General features: G+C 43.0%; 1 protein-coding gene across 1 annotated transcript in view; it reads right to left on the reverse strand.

The window, feature by feature from the left end:
• Positions 1 to 14,036, reverse strand: part of SPTBN5 (spectrin beta, non-erythrocytic 5) — a 267,766-nt gene that overhangs the window by 202,909 nt on the left and 50,821 nt on the right. The window contains exons 13-16 of the mRNA XM_066608323.1: positions 12,825 to 12,977; positions 4,229 to 4,359; positions 2,295 to 2,537; positions 1,897 to 2,184 (exon numbers count right to left, since the gene is read on the reverse strand). Coding sequence (XP_066464420.1) covers positions 1,897 to 2,184; positions 2,295 to 2,537; positions 4,229 to 4,359; positions 12,825 to 12,977 — 815 coding nt within the window. The remainder of the gene's footprint in view (positions 1 to 1,896; positions 2,185 to 2,294; positions 2,538 to 4,228; positions 4,360 to 12,824; positions 12,978 to 14,036) is intronic.

The raw sequence follows: 14,036 nt of genomic DNA on the forward strand, positions 1-14,036 counted from the left end.
CATGTACATGCACGGCAAAATATTCTGAAGTCATTTGAAAACAGGTACTCTTTAGGAGATACTTTTTGCATTTAATGTCAGTGTTTTGGTGTAACAAGTAAACCATAACAACTGAGATATATTTTCATATAGAGACCATTACTAAACTATTAAAGCAATGCCCCTCTAATCTATTTATCTCTGTCCTTTATACCATCTATTGTACCTTTGAAAAGACGTGTTGCAGAATACAGTTTAGCAGATGATGAGCTCATTTTCATTATGCATGAGGTTAGCATAAATGTTAGAGAGGTTTTCCAGGACTTGAACATGAATGAATTATTCTTAAGGTAGGCTATCAATGGTTTTATTAATGTGGGTACAACACCCTGGACCCAGCCAATCAGCAGAGTGGTGTGGTCCCTCATTATTTAAACAGGAACAACACTGTACATACAAAGTGAGGCTGTACTTGGTATTACTATCGAATAACCATATTTTTGCACATTATATGACTTGTATATATAATTTTACATTGGGTTTCCTCTCTACAGACTTCATCTCTAATTGCTATTTTTCTCTGAGCAAGTGGGTGAAGACTAGCTGCTATGTCATCTCCATACACAGCACTCGGAGAGAAAAGGAGCCCCTGCTCCCATATTTCTCTGTAGTACATTTTTAGAAGCAGCATCATGGAGGACAATATACAGCAGCTCTGAGCAATGAATCCAGAACTGGTGAGAGAACAGAGGGAAGCACAGAGGTTCTAGTAAGTTTTTTCTCTCATACATCTGCTTACACTTCCTCCCCCTCTTCTGTCAATAGACCTCTATGGATAATATGTAACCCGATCCCTCAGTGAGCTGCTAATCCATAGCGTCTCTCAAAACAGATTTTTGCAGTGAGTTGAAAGTAAATAATCAGTGCAGGAGGAAGATAAAAAGTGGCTCATAAGTGGAAAATTAGGCATCTTTCTCTACTAAGATATATTAAAAATGCTCTCATATATGCTTATACTATTGCTTTAAGCAAAATTTATTAAACACTGGCTTAACTAGAGGGAATGCAGAGGATGCAGTTGCAGCTGGGCCCAGGAGCCTTAGGGGGCCCATAAGATATCTCTTCTCCATATAGGGAGCCCAGTACCATGAATAAAGCATTATAGTTTGGAGCCCTGTTACAGGTTTTGCATTGGGGCCCAGGAGCTTCAAGTTACACCTCTGTGTTGAATGTACAGTGTATAGTTAAGTAAACCTTTTTAATTCAGCCATATGGTCTTAAGGTACATTTACACACAACGATGATCACTCAAAATTCACTCAAAAGCCATCTTTTGAGTGATAATTGTTGCGTGTAAATGTGTGCCCATCGTGCACTTACCATGCACTTTTCGTCTATCGCTGCGTTCGTCTCAGCTTAAAATCCATCGGCCCTGATAAGAGGGACCGCACACAGAGTTCTCCGCAGGCATCGCTGATAACGTTCTTTCAGCAGCTGTCCCGCTGGAGAAGAATAGCGATGTATTTAGAGAACAGCTGTCCCACTGGAGAACAATAGCAATGTATTTAGAGAACAGATCACCTGCTGTTCTCTAAATAATGCACATGAAGCTAGTTAGATACTAATGGGCTGAATAACCCATTAGTAGCTAATGCAAAATGATCACTCAAAACTGTCAGTTTCTGATGAATTTTGAGTGATCGCCTGTGTCTGTAAATGGACCTTTAGAACAGCTAGCTATTTCTGACTCTAATGTAGATTATCAGAAGATAACTGCACATACAGTAGGCATGTTCCAATCATCCTCTAATATAATGAATCATCTGAACAATGACATGACTATTAATAAGTAAGACTAAAATCTTAGCCAAATAGCTTTGCTACTCCCGGTAGTTAATAATTCACCTGATACCTCACCTGTTTCTTTGACCCTCAATCTCTTTAAGCAGATACAGGTGGTCCCTGAGAAGCTGTTCTGCAGATGCTACATCAGTACCCATCTCCTCACTCGTTAACTTCTCCTTTGTGTCCTGGACCCAGAGCATCTGTCTGTAGCTTACTTGTAGAAAGGTTTTTTGATCTTTGGCCTTTTGGAGATTGTTCTTTTTCACCTGAGCTTCCTTTTTCAATTGTCCAAGAAGCTCTTCCATTTGTTCAATCTGTCTCCTGATTGCTAAACTCTCTTGAGGATTTGTTTCTCTCATTCTAAAAAAAACAAAGTGTCCAATATTCGTCATTTGTGGATAGTTATAGGACCAGAAGTCTAAGACCAGAAAGTAATTGTTCTGCATAGCCAGTTCTTGAACGATACTTACGATTCTTCCATTGTCTTTAGATAAGCAATTTTTCTCTCCAACACATCAATATCCCTCTCATGTACTTTCCACTGACGCTCCTCTGAATCCAGATTCCCTGATGGTTCTGAACCGTCCAGCTCTTTTCTCTTCTCCTGTATTAAGGTTTCCATATTCTGACAGTTTTGGAGAAAAATCTTTTTATCGGCCAGACCAATAAGCTCAGCACCTTTCTCTTCTTTTAGCTCTTCCAAACGATTCCAGCTGAGAGAAATATTTTATTAATTTTTGTATGAAGCACATGTCCAAACACGAACAATATACACAGGTAAAGGAGTTTTATCAACAACTACATTTATGTCCATCATTGACTGTTAGCCGTAGAAAATCCCCGTTAGAACAGATGGATGGAGAGAGAGTCATTTCTATCTCTATAACTTATCACCATCTCTCCATGATGCATTAAATATATTTCAAAATCACAAAATTGGATGAAATCTAATCTAGCAAAAGTGAAATTAGAAATTATGAAAACATAGACTGGCCATCCATCAGATATTTTAAATGTCTGATAAAGCAAACCATTTTCTGCTAACCGTCAGAGCCAGTGGCATAGCTATAGGCACAGGGGCCCAGGTGCAAAGGTTCCGCTCGGGGTCCACCCACCTGTACCGCTACTCATACTCATACCTAAACCGTACTGCATACAGCTGCAAAAAAAAATGACATACATGATGTGGCCCCTTAGCATAAGCTTTCCAAACATGTTTCCTGGACTACATGAAAATCTGTTTGTAGCCTCTACGGTTGTGTCATGTTGTGTTTTTTATTGCATTGCTGAACCACAATAACTAAAATAGACTGCAGAGAAGTGGCTGCAACACACAGAGGTGACCTCCAGAGTGTGATAGGCAATTAGGGGAGCACGACAAGGATGGAAAAATGTGTCCTTTTAAATCAGAGGATGGTGATGGCGATTATCATATAGCATCGCCTGTAAAATAACATCAATAGGTTGTGATTAGAAAAAAACATGGCTGCTTTCTTTGTACAACAGCATTATGGGATTATGGGATGAAGACAAGCCAGCAAAGGCAGTTGTCTGTGGACAATGCTCCATGAAAAACCTTGGGGTTGGCATTCATATGGATGTTACTTTAACCCTTTCCAATCCACTGTCTGACGTCTAAAGACATTCTGATTGAAGGCTGTACAGCTTCTGATGTCAGAAGACGGTCCAGCAGGATGTTCTTACTGTATATTACTGGCCGCTCTGTTGTTGAGGGCCTCTCCAACATGTCCAATACCACAGTACTGACTCTAGCCAGCAGGTGGCGCCATTGTATAATGTCAAAAAGAGAAAAACCCCTAGGAAAACCTGAATTAAAAATTGGATTGCAAAGGGTTAACACCTATCTAAACATAACTGCAGACCAAGTTGCACCAAGGCAGAGGCCATGTGATGCTCTGGACAATGTTCTGCTGAGAAACCTTGGGTCCTGGTATTTATGCGGATGTTACTTTTGACACATATTGTCTAGCTAAACATTTTTGAAGATCAAGTACGGCCCTTTATAGAAACAGTATTCCCTAACGGCAGTGGCCTCTCACAACACAATAATGTATCCTGCCACAAGTATTACAGGACTTTAATAATCAGCAGTCATCATCTTGGTGCCAGGTACCACAGGACACCTTCAGAAGTCTTACGGACTCTATGACTCAACAGGTCGGAACGGTTTTGGCAGTATGAGGGAGCCGGACACAATTTAAGTGAGTGATTTTAGTGTTGTGGCTGATTGGTGTATATCCTATATTAAAAAACAAGGTTCTGTGTATACCCAGGATGACCATACTTTTACAGCTTGATTTACTAGAATGGTAAATGACCACTAACCATTAAATTCAAATCTCCATGATAATGAATATGAGCAACACCAATAAAAATGCCCTACCTATGACCAATAGCCCTCAGGTGGATGACAATCTGATTTTTCCTGTCAGGGGCAGTTTTGACTAGTTCATCGGCCTTGTTGTTAATCTCATCTAGACGTGCCTTCCCAGCTGCAAGATCAGTCAGGAAGTTCTGGAACGAAACAGATGTTACGTATTACAATATTTAAACTGATACTCCATAATCTGTTGCTACCTGCAAAAAACAGGAAGCTGTGAGTCATCTTGGTTTATCATCACCTTAATACTCTTGATGACAGTTTCCAAGTAACTAATTTTTTTCTGCATTACACAATAAAACTGATTTACAAATCATTATGAAAGGAAATTAAGTACAGTAGCAAAATGACTACATAGCCATAGGAACTTACCCCAAAACTATTTTCTATTCCTTCTCTGCCTAACAATTTTTAAGATCTTTCTGCTTGCAGTCAGTGAATCTGACACATTTATTATCAATATTCAGAATCTGAAATTGCCTCCATTGTAAGATTGCCTTGGCAATCTACAATGAGGTGAACATAGCAATAGCACAAATCCTTTATCTGTCTTGGAGTACAGGTGATAGATTTTACCACACTGCATATGTGTGAGCATTTATGTTGTGGGGTAGCTTATGAATTTAAGGAGTTGTCGAGGATTAGTCAAAAACATAAACCCAAGACAGAGGCGCCCATTGTCCCCTGTGGCGTTTCCAGATACACACACTTTGACTTAGGGGGTGAGATCAAAGTCATAGGAGTGGGCTGCGTCGGCCTCTTCTTGCCCACTGCATGAAGAATTACAGCTCTCTTTCTATACACAATAAGGGAGAGAGCTGTCAGTCTGCATGCCAGCACAGCCGGCTCCTATGTGCTTAGCTCCAAGTCAAAGTGTATTTATTCTGAAATGCCGCAGTGCTTCAGAATAAAACATATGCATGGGGGCAAAAGGCATCTCTGTCTTGGATTCATGCTGCCCATGGTTCACACAGCATGAATCTGACAGAATCCTTTTAACAGCAAGTAGATAAACTGATGATGGTGAGGAACTGAAACCCAAAATATATAAAAGGGCTACTCCGAAATGCTTTCTTTTCATTCATTAGGTAGCTGTCCCCCAATATATATAAGTGAGCTAGTGTTACCTTGGTATCCTTTTTTATCTGAAATTACTCATTCTCAGATGATGATCATGTGATCTCGATTCTGAACAGCTCAGATTTACTTGGGTTTATGTCGGTTTCTCAGTCTGTATGATGTTATTACATGGATCCTACCATAGAAGCTGCCTGGAGGGAGGCACAGACACTCCTATCACAGTTACTGCTGGCGATCACACAACTCTTGTCACACAATTATAATAGAGGAGATCACAGCCTCCTGCCTGTATACATATGGTTTGTAGTTTATTTTACTGAATTTAGATGGTAATGGCAGTGTTGCAGGTACAGGCTGTAGCTACTCATGTAATGTTGTGCTAATGCATCATGAGATTGATGTTAAAGTAAAAGCTAAGTCAAGATGGTGGCTGATAAGCATCAGACATGAGACTGCACTGCATGGAAGTGATTGCAATATACATAAGAGACATCTAGAGTGTGACAGGCAACCAGGTGAGGGGGGGGCAGAGATGGTAAAATATGTTTGTTACAGAGTGGCACTTTAAAGAGTTGCAATATTTTTTTTAAATTATACAAGCAAGTCTTAAAGGAGATGTCTCGAGGCAGGAGTGGATTTTTTTTTTTTGCCCAGTCCCCCTAATTAAGCACACATTACTAAGCCCCCCTGTAAATGACGTTTCTAGCTGGTCTGTACTTACCGTTCCAGCGTTTCAGCAACTTATAAAAATTTTCCCAAGATGGCCGCCGGCTCTTTTCCCTTCGCTTGCTGCAGCCCGACGTGCGCGCTCCCGAGACGCTACCAGCTGTGTCTCCCTGACAACCAGACGCCCTGCAGCCGCCGACCGGACCCCTGGAGTGAACACGGCCGACCAGTCACCCACCGCCAGGCAGCAGGTAACCGGCGCAGCCGCCCCCCCCCCCCCGGCGCAGCCGCAGCCCCCCCATCGCAGCGGCAGCCCCCCCATCGCAGCGGCAGCCCCCCCATCACAGCGACAGTCCCCCCCGGCACAGCGACAGTCCCCCCCCCGGCACAGCGACAGTCCCCCCCCATCGCAGCGACAGCCCCCCCATCGCAGCGACAGCCCCCCCCGGCGCAGCGACAGCCCCCCCATCGCAGCGACAGCCCCCCTCGGCACAGCGGCAGCCCCCCCATCGCAGCGACAGCTCCCCCCCGGCACAGCGGCAGCCCCCCCCATCGCAGCGACAGCCCCCCCCGGCACAGTGGCAGCCCCCCCATTGCAGCGACAGCCCCCCCCCATCGCAGCGACAGCCCCCCCCATCGCAGCGACAGCCCCCCCCCCGACACAGCGACAGCCCCCCCCATCGCAGCGACAGCCCCCCCATCGCAGCGACAGCCCCCCCCCCCGGCACAACGGCAGCCCCCCATCGCAGCGACAGCCCCCCCCGGCACAGCGGCAGCCCCCCCATCGCAGCGACAGCCCCCCCATCGCAGCGACAGCCCCCCCCCGGCACAGCCGCAGCCCCCCCATCGCAGCGGCAGCCCCCCCATCACAGCGGCAGCCCCCCCCGGCGCAGCCCGCCCCCGGCGCAGCGGCAGCCCCCCCGGCCCATCACTTACCAGGACGGCAGGACAGCTGGACGGCGGGACAGCTGGGCGGCTTCTCCGGACAGCTCGGCAGCTCTGCACCTTCCTCTAACAGAGGATGGTACAGAATGGCCGCTCCAGCGCGCTCCCGAGAAGTGACAGCTCGTCTGCGCATGCGCAGAAGAGCTGTAGCGGGGAGCACACTGAAGCGGCTCGTGCTGAAAGGAGAAGACCGGACTGCGCAAGCGCGTCTAAAAAAGCAAGCTGCCAGCGAATTTAGACGGAACCATGGAGACGAGGACGCTAGCAACGGAGCAGGTAAGTGAATAACTTCTGTATGGCTCATATTTAATGCACGATGTATATTACAAAGTGCATTAATATGGCCATACAGAAGTGTATACCCCCACTTGATTTCGTGAGACAACCCCTTTAAGGCTGGTTTACACAGCCCGATCGCTCAAATGACAGTTTAAGTGACAGCTTTGAGCGATCATTTTGCATATACTATTAAGTAGCTACTCAGCTACTTAGTAGTAATTAAGTGTGCAAATGAAGCCTTAACTGGATGCAGTTAATTCAGATCCTTTGTTGTTCAGGGGAAAACAATGCCATCAGCACTCCTCCTGGAGAACTACTGATAAGAGTGAAGGACGATTTTTATGTTTCAAAGGATTTTATTTGGTTTAAAGTTGGCAACACTCTGCTGCATAGACCCCACGCAGGGGAATATAGTCAAATTTTAACATTGGAGCACAGAGATTCCGTTTTTGAATGGACATGAACCATTAATAATAATGTAAACGAGAAAGAAAGGAGAAAAGATAAAGATAGAAGAAGAGAAAAAACAAAAAGAAATAAAGGAGAAAAAGGAAGAGAGAAACAATGGACAGGGTAAAATTTTCAATTGTATGCATGGAAAAGTCAACATCTCATTGTACATCACTCATAACGGAAGGAACCGATCTCAATATCTCCATCTCATTATTGTATTATAGATTGTCTGCAGTATGTAGGTGTGGAACTACTCAAATGCCATTCTTATTTTTTTGGTGCGTGACTTATTCGTCTTCCGCTTATAATCTCACAAGATAGTGTAGATTCGGAACGTTGGTGTAGGCTATCCAGGGGTTCCAAACCTTTTCATATCGCAGGATTTTGTCTTGGCGTATGGCTATGAGTTTTTCGTTCAAGAGGGTTTTATTAATGCAGGTTATAAGGAGTTCGAATGGGAGTGTTGGTTTATGCCACTGCTGTGCTATCGAAATTCGTGCTACCATCGTAATATATTGTAGTAATTTGAAGGGGGCGTTGCACATCCCGGTGGGTTTATTTCCTAGCAGTAGAACAAAGGGGTTAAGTGTGAGGCTCGTGACAGTTACAGAAGCTATCAGGTGAGAGACCCTTCTCCAAAAAGCCTGTGCCACTGGCATGACCACCAGATGTGATGCTGAGAGCCCACGTCATTGCATCCTCGGAAACATAGATTAGAGGTCTCCGGGTAGATGGCATTTAATCTCTCGGGTACTGGATATGCCCTATGTAAGACTTTTATAGACGTCTCTGTCAAAGAGACTTGCCAGCTATTTTTGCTTATGGTTTCACAGCAGTGGTGCCAACATTCTAGTGACAGGGAGGAGTGTAAGTCAGACTCCCATTGTAACATAAAGAGGTGTTTGGAATCCTGCAGTGTTTTGTTCAACATATTGTAGAAGTGGGAAAGAGTGCCTGGGTGTGTAGGGCAGAGTTTGCATATGGCTTCCATGTGAGTCATCTCTGTCTTGGTCGATGAGGGTAAAATAGAGGACCAATAATGGAAGACTTGTATTTTTCTCCACCATTCCTGTGGAGGTGGTCTATGTTGACCGGTGAAGGAGGATATTGAGATCAATTTATCATGTATAAGGAAGTCATACCAAGACGTCAAGTTATTTGTTTTCCACCATATAAATTGAGTCACATCTAGACCAGGGGGGGGGGGGGAGTCTGGGTTGTGTAGTAGGGGGGTAAGTGGGGATGGGGTGGGTTGAGGGCTCCGTTTAAATCTAACTTGTCTCCATAACAGGATGGAGAAAAAGGTATAAGGTGTATTAGTTCTGAAACTGGACGAGAGGGGGACTCTCGTCCAGAGTAGGGTGGGCCAAGTGTGCGGAGAAAACTGGGCTTCCGCAATGGAGGTCCACAGTGGGGCCTGATGACCAGCCTAGACAGGTGGGATTTGCGCTAGGTGGGCGGCTTTATAACATTTCAGAATACATGGTACAGAAAGGCCTCCACATTTCTTGTGCAGACACATCATGGATTAAAGGACGATTTTTAGGCAATACTGAATTTAAAGATCAGCCAGCAGTGCACGAAAAGTGCACGACGGGCTAGCCTTTAGACATGCCGATGATAGCTAAAATGATCGCTGATTAGAGACTTTTTAAGAGATTATTGGCTAGTGTAAATGGGCCTTTATTTTAACCCCTGAAAGATCAGCCTATTTTGTACCCTTATGGCCAAGAGATTTTCCTCATAACATGGCAAAAGTGATACCTCGGTGATATAGCCATATGAGGACTTGTTTTTCTTGGAGCGAGTTGTATATTTTAATGGCATCACTCTGGGGTACATATAATAGGTTGTGTAAAAAATGGCCAGATATTCCACCACTGTTTTGAGGTTTTGTTTTTTTACAGTGTTCATCATTCAGTAAAACTAACATGATAACTTTATTATCTGGATCAGTACAATTTTGTTACTATTCTAGGGAACATATGACTTTTGGATTGCTTTTTATTGCATTTTTTGGTAGACAAAAGAGAAATAGCAATTCAGGCATTATTTTTTAAACTAGTTTTATGACGTTCACCAAGTGAGATAAATAACAAAATATTTTCATTGTTTGGGTTGTTACAAATACATTAATATCTATTATGCATTGTGTTTTAAAAACAAATTTTGGGTATTTTATCCATTTAAAAACAGCTTTTTTTGTGGGGAAAATGTATATTCTTTTAATGGATTTTTTCCCTTTAAATTAAACTCTATTTAACTTTTTTTGATGTCATTCTTTAGCCCTTAATGGGAACTTGCAATTATGTAATTGCTAAAATAGTACATGGCATTACTTATGTAGTGCATTCTATTATATCTATGACAGCAGCCTATTAAAGTGCAAGAGCCAGAGCCTAATAGGCTGAATTACACGGAAGACATGGAGGCCTTTCTCAAGCTGCCATGTGAACTCATTAGTCCATGCAACTTAGCGTACATTGCAGGGTGCTAATGGGTGACAGGAGGAGCCCCCTCCTCCTGTAATCTGCTTACATGCTGCCATAGCTATTGAATGTGGCATGTAAGGGGTTAAACTGCCAGGATCTGAGGTTTCTCCACTACTGGCTGTTAGATTAGGAGCCTGGCTATCAGTAATTAGCTAAGCCACTGCCTTAGAGTGCCTTACACTGGCGATAAAAATGCATGATTTTTGTACAATGTGAGAGTGAGTGAAAACGCAGAATTATGAAACCCATGCTTTTCAATGGTTTCCTTTGCATTTGCAATGTTTGCACTCATGCGATGTTGCGAGAAAAAGAAAACAAAAAAAAAACGCAGCATGCCCTATCTTTCTGTGTTTTGCGTTTTTATCTACAATGTTTGCCTATGGAATCTCCTTTGTATTGGATCACAAAGAACAAACTTGAGATTTTCATGCGATGCGTTTTTATTACATTAGAAATTCCTATTGGCTTTTACATTAAAAAATCATGGCAAAATCGCTTGAAAAAAAACGAGCGAGAAAATTGAAAATGGCAGTGATGTTTGTGTGAGAAAAAGCAGCGCTGTTACTCAAAAATTGTGGGGAAAAGGTTGTGGATTTACTGCGATTTTCTCGCAGCGATATTGCAATCGCCAGTGTGAAGGAGCCCTTAAAAAGATGTATGTGTAGGTTTAAAGCCCATTTTAGAGGTAAGTAAAAAGGCGTATTACGGTTCCCAATGGGTTCAAAGATAAATACATTGCATAAGCAAGGAGGCAATGGCAATACACATTACTACTCAGTAAAGAAAACAAAAAAAGGGATACATTAACCCTAATGAGAAGACACCACTCACTCACTGTATAATAATTTGCTATTCAGGTTAAATAATGCAATAACCATGGGCTATTATATACTTTGGGCGAAGTCTGTACTAGTATACACTGGCATGATCATCACTGTACAGAAATAAATCATATATTTGCAGATCATTTCAAGATAAATTTGGCAAATCTATGCACATTTTAACTCATGTTGTTTACAGGATATGAAATTATTATATAGATAGCCCTGCCAGTAGATGTCTTACACAATGTTCTTTGGTAACCAGATAAAATACATTTCCTGGATCTGTCAGAACACAGCACAAAATGATGCCCGGAGGAACAGATAGAGAATTAAAATTCAATATGTAAATTGAAAACAAATTTTTTTGTAGTGTACAGAAGAAAAAGAATCTATGATTATGAGCACACACAAAACAAAGAACTGAGCACACAACATTATTTTAGATTACAGCCAATGCATACATGCTTCTTAGAAAAGACAGATTTCTGCCTCACTTTAGGTGACTGATAAAATTCTGGAAGTTCTGAACCCCAGCAAGGAGAATGGTGGTCCCCCAACCACATTTGGCAAGCAGAGGTGATCATTGAGGACTGCATATAGTGCACAAAAGTGAGAGATAGATGTGCACAGCTCTCTCCATTGGAAATTGAGAATTAAGTAAATTGCTAAAAAAAACTACAAACTCACTTCGTTAGTATGGCTAACATTCAGGCACTGCACAACAGAAAATGTTCCCATCATACATGAGACATAGATTCCCGTTATTGAAATGTATGGCATATATTCTTGACCACTATCCGGACCTACTGACAGCAATCCTTGCCAGCCACCATCAACTGCCCCTGCAGTCATACCGATTCTGCCGTCACACGGCTAAATGTCTGACCATTGTCTGTGTGTAGCATCCCTCACTCTCCACCTCACTATACCGAGCACATCTCCAGCCCCTTTACCTTCTGTATCACCCCATTACTCGTAGTATTTAAGCTCGTTGGAGCAGGACCCTCATCACCATCAACTGATTACTATGTAACCGTGGTTCTGTCATTTTTGTACTTTTGTCTTTCTGTATTCCCTGTCTTTATAAGCGCTGCGGAATATGTTGGCGCTATACAAATAAAGATTATTATTATGTGGGGTATACCTTTTTGCAACTGTGTTGAAAAGATTTGAGCCTATGGTAATAAAACTTTCAAACAAAAGGCAATTATATTAGTATAAGATAACACGGCAAACTTTGCTAATAGTTTGGCTCAACATGAACCCGAACCAGGCTTTTAGCAAAGTTCTACTCAAAACTGTTCTACTGGTTTGGTTAACTCAGCACCAGTTTTATGGGTTTTGGTGAACTTCCAGTCCAGTTCAAACTAATTCGGACTGAGCAAAACTTTTCGTAAAAAGTTTGCTCACCACTAAAAATAAGTGTAAATTCTGAGCATCACTAGTAGAGATGAGCGAACGTACTCGTTACGAGTACTTACGCACCCGAGCACCGCCATTTTCGAGTACAGCAGTACTCGCGCGTAAAGATTCGGGGGGCGCCGTGGCGGCACGGGGGGTAGCAGTGGGGAGTGGGGGGGGGGGGAGGGAGAGAGAGAGGGCTCCCCCCTGTTCCCCGCTGCTCCCCCCCGCACCGGTGCGCCTCTCCCCGCCCCCCGGCGCCCCCCGAATCTTTACGCCCGAGTACTGAAGTACTCGAAAATGGCGGTACTCGGGTGCGTAAGTACTCATTACGAGTACGTTCGCTCATCTCTAATCACTAGACAAAATCGACAAATTACTACACTACTAGATTTCCTTTAGTAGTGGTTGACAATTGTAATAATTAATTTGGCAATAAAAAAAAACAAGAACATTTACCTCATACTTTTGCTGCATAGCCTCCACATTATCAGAGTTAGGCTGAAAAGTCTGAAAAATCTTCTCCTTATCGTCCATCCAAGACTGGAACTCCCCACAAGCACTATAGAACTGATAGAGACGGACCATTTCTTCCAAAGCTCTCCTCCTTTTCTATAAAACAAAGATTAACAGATTGATACCTCTTTCTCGATTCTGTGGGTGGTGGTGCATGGCCATTCTTAGTTGGTGGAGCGATTTGTCTGGTTACTTCCGATAACCAGACAAATCCTCCATGCTAACTAGCTACGCAACCGCTGGCCACACCAAAGAGAAAGATATGAAATCGAGCCAATTACTTTAAGGTTATTTTCACACTGGTCAGAAATGCTGTGAATTTTCAGCAGCAAAATTACCTGTGAAAAATCAGCATCATTTATAGTACAAACAATGTGGATGGGATTTTAGAAATTCCATCCACACGATAATAAGAAAATCTGTACAGTGGGGGGGGAAAGTATTTAGTCAGATACCAATTGTACAAGTTCTCCCACTTAAAAAGATGAGAGAAGCCTGTAATTGACATCATAGGTAGACCTCAACTATGCGAGATGACATGAGAAACGCATCCAGAAAATCATATTGTCTGATTTTTAATGTATTTATTTGCAAATTATGGTGGAAAATAAGTATTTAGTCACCTACAAACAAGCAAGATTTCTGGGTCTCACAGACCTGTAACTTCTTCTTTAAGAGGCTCCCCTGTCCTCCACTCATTACCTGTAGTAATGGCACCTGTTTGAACTTGCTATCAGTATAAAAGACACCTGTCCACAACCTCAAGCAGTTACACTCCAAACTTTACTATGGTGAAGCCCAAAGAACTATCGAAGGACACCAGAAACAAAATTGTAGCCCTGCACCAGACTGGGAAGACTGAATCTGCAATAGGCTAGTAGCTTGGTGTGAAGAAATCAACTGTGGGAGCAATAATTAGAAAATGGAGGAGATACAAGGCCACTGATAATCTCCCTCGATCTGGGGCTCCACGCAAGATCTCACCCCGTGGGGTCAAAATGATCACAAGAACGGTGAGCAAAAATCGCAGAACCACACAGGGGAACCTAGTGAACGACCTGCAGAGAGCTGGGACTAACGTAACAAAGGCTACCATCAGTAACACACTACGCCGCCAGGGACTCAGATCCTGCAGTGCCAGACGTGTCCCCCTGC

The sequence above is a fragment of the Eleutherodactylus coqui genome, chromosome 6, assembly GCF_035609145.1.
Source record: "Eleutherodactylus coqui strain aEleCoq1 chromosome 6, aEleCoq1.hap1, whole genome shotgun sequence".
Lineage (NCBI taxonomy): Eukaryota > Metazoa > Chordata > Amphibia > Anura > Eleutherodactylidae > Eleutherodactylus > Eleutherodactylus coqui.